Genomic DNA, 13,623 nt, shown 5'->3' on the forward strand with positions numbered 1-13,623 from the left:
AGTTTCACTTGAAATGGAATTGTTCTTAGAGACAAGTAACCATTCTCTGACTCTCAGGACTGCACAATAGTTCCAAAGCAATAAACTCACTTTCAGTGCAGCTGAACAAATTTAGCTTTACAGTTGAGCTTTATTGCCAAGGTTTGCAACTTGAGATTTGGAGAATGGCTGTTTACATCAGAGGATTCTGAGACAGGTATCTGGTGTCAAAACAGATTCTATATACAGGCTTATATTTCTCGATGTATTACAGAATTACGATGAAGGAAGAATTTGTCAGAGGAAATTGTGATGATACAACGTAAAGATTCTATGTTTTTGTTTACATTGACCCATTTCATTGTGATCTGTGATTCCTTAGAACACACAGGAGATGTGAGAATGACAGTGCAACGGGCAATGAGAGATTTGACAACTGAAAGCTCTTTGAAGAATTGTGAAGAAGTCTGGCTGAGCAGAATATTTGATCTTGGCCCTCACAGCAGAGTCATATCAGCCAGAGCTGAAAACGAGGTATTTACAGTAGGAAAAAACATCACATTATATACTCAAATAGTCCTTTAGCTTACCAGATGATATCTTGTAAAGGCCTTCAAGAATTACTCATGGATACCATATAAAGGCTTCTGACAGGGGCACCAAGCCTGTGAAATTCGCACATACAAAACCTGCAAATCACAACCTGTTTGGCTATCATGCGGTGGCAATTATAGGAAGTTAGGAGATATTTGATGTGACAAATGTTTCTAGCGTGTTCTTTTTATTCTGATCATACCAGCAAATTAATAATATTATCTCTGTGTATGGTGTAGGCACAATTAAAGGAAAAGCAAAGGTATTTTAAGATACTTTTATGTACACTCTAGTGTAGTATTACATGTGATAGTTGGCCAGTGCATTAAAAATTACCTTTACTTTTTCAAATTATCACAAAACTTAATGTTCAGATCATCTAAGCATTCATTTTGTGCTCTTGGAGCAGCTGAGATAAATAATTAGACACTTTCAAGTCAGCTTATCCCAGTGCAAGCCAATAGCAATCAGGCAAAAACAAAAAAAACATTCCCAATTGCAAATTTCCCTAATTTAGGTTGGCCTAGATTGTCCGTTGAAATCCTTTATTGTCTATAGATTGTGGACTCATTGGCCAGATTAGGTTATGACCATTTCATGATTAGGAGTATTTTAATGTACTACTTTAGATTGACATAAGTTCCACTCTACTTTATTTGCCAAGTTAGAGAACCTGAAAATCCAGCACATACATTTATATAAAAAAATCCTATCCATAAGGAAGAATGGCTTCATATATACAGTGGGGATCGAAGTTTGGGCACCCCAGGTAAAAATTTGTATTAATGTGCATAACGAACAAGGAAAGATGGAAAAATCTCCAAAAGGCATCAATTACAGATTAGACATTCTTATAATATGTCAAAAAAGTTAGATTTTGTTTCCATCATTTACACTTTCAAAATTACAGAAAACAAAAAAATGGTGTCTGCAAAAGTTTGGGCACCCTGCAGAATTTATAGCATGCACTGCCCCCTTTGCAAAGCTGAGACCTGCCAGTGTCATGGATTGTTCTCAATCATCGTCTGGGATACACCAGGTGATGTCAATCTCAAAGGTTTTAAATGCCAGACTCATCTGACCTTGCCCCCAACAATCACACCATGGGTTCTTCTAAGCAGTTGTCTAGAAAACTGAAACTGAAAATAGTTGACGCTCACAAAGCTGGAGAAGGCTATAAGAAGATAGCAAAGCGTTTTCAGATGTCAATATCCTCTGTTCGGAATGTAATTAAGAAATGGCAGTCATTAGGAACAGTGGAAGTTAAAGCAAGATCTGGAAGACCAAGAAAAATATCAGACAGAACAGCTCGCAGGATTGTGAGAAAAGCAATTCAAAACCCAAGTTTGACTACACGATCCCTCCAGAAAGATCTGGCAGACACTGGAGTTGTGGTACACTATTCCACTATAAAGAGATACTTGTACAAATATGGTCTTCATGGAAGAGTCATCAGAAGGAAAACCTATTCTACATCCTCACCACAAAAATCAGGTTTGAACTTTGCAAATGAACATATAGACAAGCCTGATGCATTTTTGAAACAAGTTCTTTGGACCGATGAGGTTAAAATAGAACTTTTTGGCCGGAATGAGCAAAGGTACTGTAACGGCTACCCGGGCTAGTGAGAGGGTATCAGCCGTTGGAGACGTCCTTTTCCCTGGCAAGCTGCGATATGCAAGTACCGCCGGTATCCCCATCCACGAGATCCAGAGAGAGAGAGAGTGCCCCTTTCAAGAACGAGACGAGGCTGCGTTGAAGGGTCAAACAAGACTGTTTTAATTGGACATTTCACCTAGCTTATATGTGCTTACAACTGTTACAGGAACAATGACAATCTCCGCCCCCCCTCCTCACACAGTGGGGGGGCTTCAATACAGATACTTTGAAATAATGACATCTCCTTGAATCAATCAGTCTCTAGACGTTCCGGCACCGAGATCCACTTAACATAACCTGGTCAGGCACATTCCTTTCTCAATAGAATTCAATTAACCTTTAGAACAATACACACTCACAGATGATCACGTTAGCATACACCTGGCAGGAGGCTGTTAACTGGTAATACACAATAGAGAGTCAATTAGCATTTAGCAGTGAAAAAGTCACTCTACAATTAACCCTTTGAGCTCAGAATATAATGTGGTAAATCCAATTGTAACAAGTCATGCAGTTCTTTGTAGGCAGAATAGTTCATAGGTCCGTTACAGGTACATTTAGAGAAGAAAGGGCACAGAATTTAATGAAAAGAACCTCTGTCAAACTGTTAAGCATGGGGGTGGATCAATCATGCTTTGGGGTTGTATTGCAGCTAGTGGCACAGGGAACATTTTTTACGAGTAGAAGAAAAAATGGATTCAATAAAATTTCAGCAAATTTTGGATGGTAACTTGATGCCATCTGTGAAAAAGCTGAAGTTAAAGAGAGGATGGCTTCTACAAATGTATAATGATCCTAAACACACCTCAAAATCCACAGGGGGATTACATCAAGAGGTGTAAACTGAAGGTTTTGCCATGGCCTTCACAATCTCCTGACCCCAAACATAATTGAAAATCTATGGATAGACCTTAGAAGAGGAGTGCGTGACAGACAGCCAAAATCTCAAAGAACTTTTGTAAGGAAGAATGGGCAAAGATACCTCAAACAAGAATTGAAAGACTCTTGACTGGCTACAAAAAGCGTTTTACAAGCTGTGATACTTGCCAAGGGGGCAGTACAAGATATTAACTCTGCAGGGTGTCCAAACTTTTGCAGATGCCATTTTTTTGTTTTCTGTCATTTTCTGGCCACATTACTTTCCACGTCACCTGCCACAAGTTGTGGATTGTCCACTTGCCACGTCACCAGGACATGTCACCTGGCCATGTCACCTGCCACATCACCTGACCATGTCACCTGCCACGTCACCTGGCCATGTCACCTGCCACGTCACCTGGCCACATCACCTGCCACAAGTTGGGGATTGTCCACTGGCCACGTCACCTGCCACATCAACTGGCCACATCACCTGCCACAAGTTGTGGATTGTCCACTTGCCACATCACCTGACCACAACACCTGCCACAAGTTGTGAATTGTCCACTTGCCACGTCACCTGGCCATGTCACCTGGTCACGTCACCTGCCACAAGTTGTGGATTATCCACTTGCCACGTTACCTGGCAATGTCATCTGGCCACGTCACCTGGCCATATCACCTGCCACAAGTTGTGGATTGTCCACTTGCCACGTCACCTGCCACAAGTTGCGGATTGTCCACTTGCCACATCACCTGGCCATGTCACCTGGCCACGTCACCGGCCACGTCACATGTTCACATCACCTGGCACATCACCTGGCAACAAGTTGTGGATTGTCCACTGGCCACGTCATCTGCCACAAGTTGTGTATTGTTCACTTGCCACGTCACCATGCCACGTCACCTGGCCATGTCACCTGGCCACATCACCTGCCACAAGTTGTGGATTGCCCACTTGCCACATGACCTGGCCACGTCATCTGGCCACGTCACCTGCCACAAGTTGTGGATTGTCTACTTGCCACGTCACCTGCCACAAGTTGTGGATTGTCCACTGGCCACGTCACCTGGCCACGTCACCTGCCACGTCACCTGCCACAAGATGTGGACTGTCCACAATGCAATGCAAGCAATTACAGTTTGTTTATGTTTTTTCATCATTTGCCATCATTTTTGAGATTTCTAATGTAAAAAAATAGGCCACCTTTAAAAACGCTGATAAACGAAATCGCTTGCCGCGTTTTGCGTCTGAAACGTGGAAAACGTTTGCGTCTGAACCCATTTTTTTGCTTCTGGAAAAACGAGGTTAAAAGCAACTGCCTAAAAATGGCAATAAACGAGACTGTGTGCATGAACACATAGGATAACATTGAATGTGTTCAGGGGCAGTTGAAAAAGCTGTTCAACTGCCTCTGAACACGCGTTTACCAGCGTCTTGTGTGCATGGGGCCTTAGACTGTCATACAGGAGCCTTTTGTTGTAGTTTAATGTAGCAATGCATGCTTCAAACATTTTATTTCGTTATACAAAAATAAATAAATATGGTAGGCTCTTTAGAATTGCCTTGATTTCTGTATTAGATATGGTTTGATCTTCAACTAAGTAACAATAATATACAGTATATATAATATATATTTATATATATATATATATATATATATATATATATATATATATATATATATATATATATATATATATATATATATATATATATATATATATATATATATATATTTATTAAAAAAAAACAAGTTGGAGTTCTTTTTTACTTCCTTCAACATTGTAGAATACACTCTTGCCCTGATCTTTGCAGGATGCCCACTCACAGGGTAAAGTAGTGAAAGTACTGTATTTTCTCAACTTGTAGTTAATTTATCCTTACTGTGGGCTGTTGATCAACCAGGTCTATAGAACCTATTTGTAGCCATTACAAGGTTTCTAAAAAAATTATATGTCTCATCTTCCGTAATGTCTTTTGAGCAGGAGATAGTTTTCATGATCAGATTTTTACTGACAAGTAGTAAACAAACCTTTGTGGAAGTGCATCTTCAATCCACACATTAATGTAATCTCATTGATTGCAATACCTAAGTCCAATTCCACTATTTTCAAGAAGTTGATACCCTAGAGTTCACATGCTTTTGACATGCTTATATACAGACTATGTTTTAGGTGCCATCCATGCAAAAAAATGGGTTTGATAAAACCATGTGTTTAGCAGCCAGTCATGTAGAAACCTTGGTAGCTCCCAAAGTAATTATTGCAACTGTATCTTCTCTGTGAAATGTTAAAAGTTAAATTCTTGCTGTAGTATAAAAATACATACCTTATAATGTAGCTATGCATCATCATTATTGTTAGACTTTACTCCTTGAGTCTTTCTTTTTGAGTAGACGTTTTTATTCAAGGAATGATAAAGGAATGCATCTCAGCCTATTCTTAAATACATTGATTGGAAATTGTTAGAGTATGTTCAATACATACCATGGAGCCTCATTAACCTACAGTAGTAATCCATTTGTAAATCATCTTAAGCTCTGTGATTATCATCAGAATTCTTTTTAGAGTGAGAGAAAAAAATGCTAGGAATAATAGCCAGCTTACAGTAATAATGCTGTATTACTACAAAAACAGTTCTTGTTGCAAACTCCATTCCCCACATTGCAATAATGATTTCTTGCAAAGGATGTTGTAACATGTAATTCAGATGCATCTTGGGAAATCTTATATAACACATATAGTTATCATTGTAAAATTGTGTGTGTACATGCTACCATTCATTTCATGTAATATAACCAAAATAGGATTGTATGGTGCTAGGAAAAAAAAAGAGCTGATATCCTAAACCATTATTAGTAAATGATGGTTGTAAGGAAGAAAATTAACTGTGGTGCCATTACTATTGAAAACCAGGCAATAGTAATGTTGAGATTGTGTATTTTTTGCCAAGACGGGGAGGTCAGTGGTATAAGACAGCCTTTTTTATACAGTATATGTATATACTGGGCAAGATATACAATAAGCTTTACAATGAAAGCCGTAGATGTAGAAATAAGGCAATGCAATACACTTAAAGCGGAAGTAACCCCATCAATTTAACAGTTTCAAAAAGCAGTTACATTTCCGGCATGCCAGGATTGCTAACTGTCACATTGGTTGTGCTCTCAACCAAACTGTCAAACCATCCAATGACTGGTGTCATAACTGATCACATGTGCAGCACCATGCCAGTTGAAGATTAAATATTTTCCAAGATGGCAGCTTCCTTGGCTGAAAATGATAGGTAGGTTTACTTACACTTTAAGTTAGATACTAGAAAATAATTAGACATTTAACCCTATCAAATAGTGCTATATTACTGTCATCTTCAAATTCATTTTTTTATGAAAAATGTCTAACATATAGGAGAGCATGCATGGAAAATGTTTGATTGCCCAGTGGGTGCATAATTATACCCTAACAGATTTCATTCAAGGCAGATTGATGAGGAGTATTTTTATCCATAGATTGCCTGTTGAGAGAATAAACACTAATTTGCCTGGAGTGTTATAGTACTGATGCCAAGAGAAACATTATCTATCTATCTATCTATCTATCTATCTATCTATCTATCTATCTATCTATCTATCTATCTATCTATCTATCTATCTATCTATCTGTCTGTCTTCCTCTTTTGTATTTGTGTAGCACCTATGCTTCAGTGGTAAAGTGGGGCATTTTTTTTTAACAAGCTTCGTGTATATTTTTTTATTCATGCTGAAGAGTTTTCTATGGTTTTTAACCCATGCATGCAAAGATGTTGTAGAAGATACTTAATTCTTAATATTCATTGTAGTGGCATCAAAATGCTGTACATAATTGTCATTGAAGCTAGCAATTTTGAACTTTTTAGTTGTCCACAGAAGTTAATACTTTAGCTCAACATGTCATTTATAGATGACTAGCGCAATATAACAATTTGCTACTTTGTAGTGGCTGGAATGCTAGTCCATGGTATCATATACTCAATATGTCTCTGTAAACTTGCTTCGTTTAGGAACTGGCAAGCTCAGTGTCCGGTAGTCACTACACCAAGGCAGACACGGGCCGAAACCTGACAACAGGAAAAGGAAGCAGAAGGCTAAGCAAACAATCTGATCGTGGTTTCCACTTGTCAAAGAAGACAGGCAGGGGCAGCACATTGTCATTGTTTGAATCTCTGAAACATATAGAGGTAAACTAATACAACACTTTAATCGCATTGTGAAGATTACATTTCCTTTATCAAGCTGGCATGCTGCTATGCTGATGTACATAGGGGCTTTTTGTATATGGAACCAATGTAGAGAAAAACCTTAAAATGTGTCTGAATCCATAAACAAAATTGTAATATTTCTGCCTATTCAGTTCTTATATATACACAGTGCTGGACAGAGCAGGAGCTGTTTTTTCCTTACTGGAGTTAAAATACACTTACAGGTCTTGTCCATTCCCCAGCGAGTGTTTGGGCAGTGAAAGTAAAAGCCACAGACTGGTAATCTGGGGCACAATTCACTAAAGGTTATCACATGTGTTAAGGCGGTCACATGACCACTTAATGCATGCGATAATGAAAATGTAAATTCACTATTGCTCATGTGCGGTATTTAGCGCAAACACCAAAAACGCTTATTAAATACAGCATGAGAATGCATTACAATCTATTCACAGAGGGAAATAAATAAATGCGATAATTAAGTACTGGTCCAATCTTGCAATAACTATGCGATAACTATAGGAATGGTCAGATCCTTGGTTTGAGGTTAGTAATTGTTTTTAAAAAAATAGGCGGGAAAGTGGAAGCTGGAAGAGGTGTCAGCTAGATTGTCTCTGGAGGCTGGCAGATGGCATATCCAGAGGATGGAGCCCCGTAAATCCAGTCTCCTGTAATTTGATAAATGGAGCCCCTTGATTCCAGTCTTCTAGAATTGGATGGATGGAGCCCTTTGAATTCAGTCTTCTGGAATTTGAAGCAATGCAGAAAAGGAGGAGGAGGATCCACACAGTAGGATATAATAAATAGATAATTCATAAAATGATAGTGCCACAAACGTGAATCATAATCTAGTAGTACATAAAACAGTGATATTCTAATTCAAGATGGAAAATTCGTCCAATGTAGTTGATATAAAGTTATTTTGATATATATTTAGTCCCCTCCCCTACATGTGACGATACAAGGGATTTCGTATCTTTCTCAGGGGGATCCCTTGTATCGTCACATGTAGGGGAGGGGACAGCACAGTGTGAGCTACCATACAGAGGACGAATGTACAATCCCAGCCATTACCCAGCGCTTTTAGGCAGTATACAGAGCGGTGCACTTAACGCACCTAACCCATGTGAGTTCCCAGCGTTGGGGTTTTATTTGTAGGCACAATAAACAGTTTTAAATGATATTATGCCATGGAGTTTCTTTTTACCATTTTCCATGTGAGGAAACGGCACCAGTAAGCAGCTTTGAATCAGACAGTCTGCCTAGAATCCCTAATTCATAAGCATGTTTGACCAAACTTAGCTGTGAGGTCACACGTTCAGAGGTGAGCAGCCATTACCTGAGGGTGGGGAGCACCTGAGTGTGAACACCGCTGCAAGCTGTTTGTCACATTTTTTTTAAGTTAATAAATGTATATCAAAATAACAATATATCAACTACATTGGATGGTTTTCCATCTTGAATTATAATATCACTGTTTTATGCACTACAGCACTCTATGATTCACGTTTGTGGCCCTATAATTTTATGAATTATCTATTTATTATATCCTACTGTGTGGCACTATATTTATATATTTGATTTATTTGCATATAGTATAATAATTTACATTAATATATATTTACAGCGGTGTGTGATATATATCACAGTATAGTTTACAGATAAAATATATTTCATTCATTATAATTTGGGAAGATGTTGGGTGAGATAGAGCAGCACATTAATTTAATTTAATTTATTTGGCTTCACACAGTATATGAGACGTGATTAGTGCTAGCAGCTGTCACTTTTACTTTTTCATTTGTTCATCATCGTTTTTATTTAATTATCTTTTTTATATTTGCACTAGGTAGCTCACAAGATTCTCACAATCCATTTTAACAAATTTCAAGACAGCAGCTTTAAAACACTGTGTTTAATATGACTTTACTTTAGATGTTGGATGTAGAGGATTGCAGAGTATGTCTGTGTAGTAAGTCTACCCAGATGCAGGGATATCAATCCTCTGTTGCCAATTGGTTAGAATCATGTTTTTCTCCTGGTTGACAGTTGACAGAGTCCTTACAACAGCTGTCAGCATAGTACTGTTAGATGGGATAGCATGGGAATGGCAAGAGCTGCTCTAAGGCTGCTTTCACACTGAAAGCACCCGGGCGTCAGTGGTAAAACGCCTCTATTTACCGTAATTTTTGCAGAGTTCTTCGGCCACTAGCAAGGCGCTTTTAACCCCCGCTAGCAGCTGAAAAAGGGTTAAAAGCACCGCACGCTTTGCCGGCAGTTTAGCGGCGCTGCACATTGATTTCAATGCGCTGCAAAAAAGCTGCTGGCAGAACTTTTTCTGATGCCCTGCCAGCACACAGCTCCATTGTGAAAGCCCTCAGGCTTTCACACTTCATTAAATGGAGCCGCTCTTTCAGGGCGATTTGCAGGCTCTATTTTTAGCGCTATAGCGCCTCAGTGTGAAATGGGTCTTAGTAAAGCACCACATATGTCATCCCAATGCAGTTATTTTTCCTCTCTAACCCGAGTCACGCTCGGGGTGGACGTGCAGAGTGTGCAGCGGCGCGGCTTACCTTCTCGCTGGATCCACAGGCAAGTTACATACCTTGTCCCTGGATCCAGCGATGCCACCCCGCTGTGTGAGCGAGCGGGACCTCCTCGCTCGATTCACAGTCTCCCCGTGTGCCGCCGATCTCCGTTCCCTGCGACGTTACGACGCACGGGAGCGGAGAACGGCGCCAAATTAAAAAAAAGTAAACAAACACTTTACATACAGTATACTGTAATCTTATAGATTACAGTACTGTATGTAAAAATACACACCCCCTTGTCCCTAGTGGTCTTTCCAGTGCCCTGCATGTACTTTTATAAAATAAAAAATGTCATTTCTGCCTAAAAACTGTAGATTGTCAAAAGTGTCCCTTTATGTCAAAAATGGTTTTAGATCAGCTAGAAAACAGCGATAATAAATTATAATCACTTGCAGAAATGTGCGATAGCGATTTGTGGGGAAATTCGTCATAAAAAAAAAATAATGACAGCGACAATTCTGCAACTGAGCAAAATTTCAGTGATTTTGAGTTGATTACATTATTGAATAATTTTTATTATAATTATATTATTATTTGTTATAATTATTTATTATATTATAATTTATAATTTTGTTTTAAAAAAAAAATCATACCCGGGATGCCTACAAGACTCTTGCTTGGTCAGATTTAAGTGAGTTATTTCTAAAAATTACAGGCCTACAGTATAAAACGCCAAATTTCCTTGCAAAATAATTGTACCTCTTTTGGTACGTAATTCCAGACAGAATCATACCGCCAGGGAGGTTAAGACAACACATTTAGTTCCCATTGTTTAGCACCTAAACCCAAATATATCATACAGATACTTTGACCTCTAATGATCTTGATTTTGCAAAAAGGATTTAATATTCCCATTGTATTTTTTATGGATATCTCAATTAGGACTTTGGCAAGGTCCAACTCCTGAGGAACACCGAGTCTATATTTGAGGAACTGGAACATCATCAGCTAGTGCTGACCAGTATTCAACCCTATGCAGAAGCTGGATCATTTCTTGATGATGTGACAAAATGGCAGAAGAAGTTACAGGTCATTGAAACAACTGTCCAACTGTGGCTTTCCGTGCAAGATAGATGGACTCAACTTGAAGAGGTATTCATATACCCAATCTCATACTTTCAGTTTATTTTATTTTAATGGCCTGTAGAAAGAGGTATACAGTCAGAGGCATTTTATGAAATTAGTGGGCCTTGTGCAAGATCATAAGTCGAGCCTCATTGCTTGATAAATAAAAATGATGTGCTTAGTGCACTGTTGCGAAGAGTGGGCATTGTTTTCATTGCTGTTGCTGTTGCTAGGATTGTAAACTGTAAATGACCCACGGCATCTTTTGTCACCTCAAGTAGAATAGTAATGCAGCAACGGCAAAAAGTGGGTGCAGCTAAATTGTGATAACAGTAAGAGGGGATTAAAGGAGCATCATATGAAATAAAACAAAAGCCTTTTTGTTGTATGTACATATAAAAATGCTTTGATTTCTGTACCACAGGTAAGAGTCTCACAGACGTGTATAAACCTCAGCACAATCATTTAAAAAAAAATGAAGCTCTTCCATTTCATATGACTTTATATACACTAAACATAGACAGAGAGCTAACACTTTGTCTGAGTCTAACTTACAGAAGAACTTCACTAAAATAGTTAGGGATGACTTAGCGCACAACAACTGTTGAGGCAATGAACACTTTGGCAGGAGTTTGTAATGTACAATATAGTGTATATAGTACAAGAGTATGTAATGCACAATTTAGTGTATATAGTCCAGGAATCTGTAACGTACAATTTAGCATATTTAGTGCAGGAGTCTGTAAGTTATGATATGGTGTATATAGTGCAAGAGTCTGAGATTGAGTTTGTCCCATAGATCAATCACCCCCAGGTCAATGTACCCCAGCACAATCACCACCTCCCCTAAGTCAGTGCCCCCTAGCAGAATTAATACTCTCTCAGGTCAGAGTCCCCCATCACAGTTACCAACCCCCCAGGCCAGTGTATACCCAGTACAATCCCACCCCCCACCCCCCACCATAACCAGCACTCCCCTAGTCAGTGTCCTCAGCAAAACTTTTTTTTTTTAATGGTAATCTGTGTTTTCCACATTTAGGAGATTTTAATACACTTAATTTCTTATTTTTTTGTGCTTAGGTGTTTTCCACATTAGCATTTCGTGTCGCAATGCCCAGAGAAGCCATATTATTTGCTGATGTGCATCACCATTTTTGTCGACTGATGAAATCTGTGGAAGAAAATCCAAACATCTTGCAGAATTGCATGCGAAGAGGTGAGTGGGGCCTCCATTTCTAAAGCATAAAGTAAGTACTGAGGGAGCAACAGCACACAATTTAGGTCATTCCTATGTCATTCTTTCTGTAAGCATGTTCTCTGTAAGCAAGAAAGCCCTGATTGGCTCAGAGTACTGTCCCTACTTCTCCCAGACTGGTTACTGCTGTGCGGGTGATTATTAACATCAAACTCATATACTAGTGTAAAAATATTCAATTTAATATACCATATATACTCAAGTATAAGCCGACCCGAATATAAGACGAGGCACCTAATTTTACCACAAAAACTGGGAAAACGTATCGATTCGAGTATAAGCATAGGGTGTCCATCTGCATGCCTCACTGTGCCTCACTTTGCCTCACTGTGTCCATGTGCATGCCTCACTGTGCCCATGCCTCACTGTGTCCATGCCTCACTGTGCCCATGCCTCACTGTGCCCATGCCTCACTGTGTTCATGCCTCACTGTGTCCATGCGTTACTGTGTCCATGCCTCACTGTGCCCATGACTAGACTGACATTTAACATGGGAGTCTATGGAAATGGGGCTACATGTGTGCCAAGTTCCGGGTCCAGGGGACCTACGACCGGCCGGTACCGGGTCCCCAAATTCACCGGAGAAATTACCGTTTAACATTGCAGTCTATGAAAGGGGTTCCCAGGCTTTGAAAAATCGGTGCTCTCCGGCCGTAGGTCCCCCGGACAAAAAACTCTGCACACTTGTAGAGGAAGAGTGGTGCTACATGTGTGCCAAGTTTGGGGTCCAGGGACCTACGGTAGGCTGGTCCCCAAATTTCGGGAGATCAGGCGCAAAAAAATGTGCTGAAAAACTCGGCTTATACTCGAGTGTATACGGTACATTAATGATGTTGTAATGAATATAAACATGATCAAAAGTTTTATGTAATATCTTCCTAAAATTAAGCTTTTTAAGGTAACCAGGCACAGTTAGATATATACAATGAAAAATATATTTGCACCCTTATCTAGCTTACTCTTATCGAGGGCTTATTCCTAATGACTACACTTCTTTAAACTAGTAAACCTAGTGCCCTGTAATAAAGAACAATGTTAACAACTATAGGGCTCTTCATTAGATATTGTTAGAAGCATCTATGCCTAGCATTACTCTAATATTCAAGTCATCTTCAGACAAACTAAGTAAAACTTAAGTAAGCCTGCACAGTTATAATAATTAAAGTCCAAAAGTTTCGATTTTACATGACTGATCATGATGCTAATATGTAAGTTCTGAAAATATATGTTTTCCAGGACTACAGTCTCTGTTAGACATGCTGAACTACAAACTTGAGCGCTGTCAGCGTGCCGTCCGACTGCACCTGGAACAAAAAAGACAGGCTTTTCCAAGACTTTTTTTCTTGTCCTTGGAAGACACCCTTAACATTGTGTGCTATGGT

General features: G+C 39.2%; 1 protein-coding gene across 1 annotated transcript in view; it reads left to right on the top strand.

The window, feature by feature from the left end:
• Nucleotides 1-13,623, top strand: part of LOC120926622 (dynein beta chain, flagellar outer arm-like) — a 533,844-nt gene that overhangs the window by 60,677 nt on the left and 459,544 nt on the right. Inside the window, 5 exon segments of the mRNA XM_040336739.1 lie at nucleotides 362-513; nucleotides 7,133-7,309; nucleotides 10,804-11,013; nucleotides 12,067-12,202; nucleotides 13,478-13,621. Coding sequence (XP_040192673.1) covers nucleotides 362-513; nucleotides 7,133-7,309; nucleotides 10,804-11,013; nucleotides 12,067-12,202; nucleotides 13,478-13,621 — 819 coding nt within the window.

Source organism: Rana temporaria, chromosome 2, assembly GCF_905171775.1.
Source record: "Rana temporaria chromosome 2, aRanTem1.1, whole genome shotgun sequence".
NCBI lineage: Eukaryota > Metazoa > Chordata > Amphibia > Anura > Ranidae > Rana > Rana temporaria.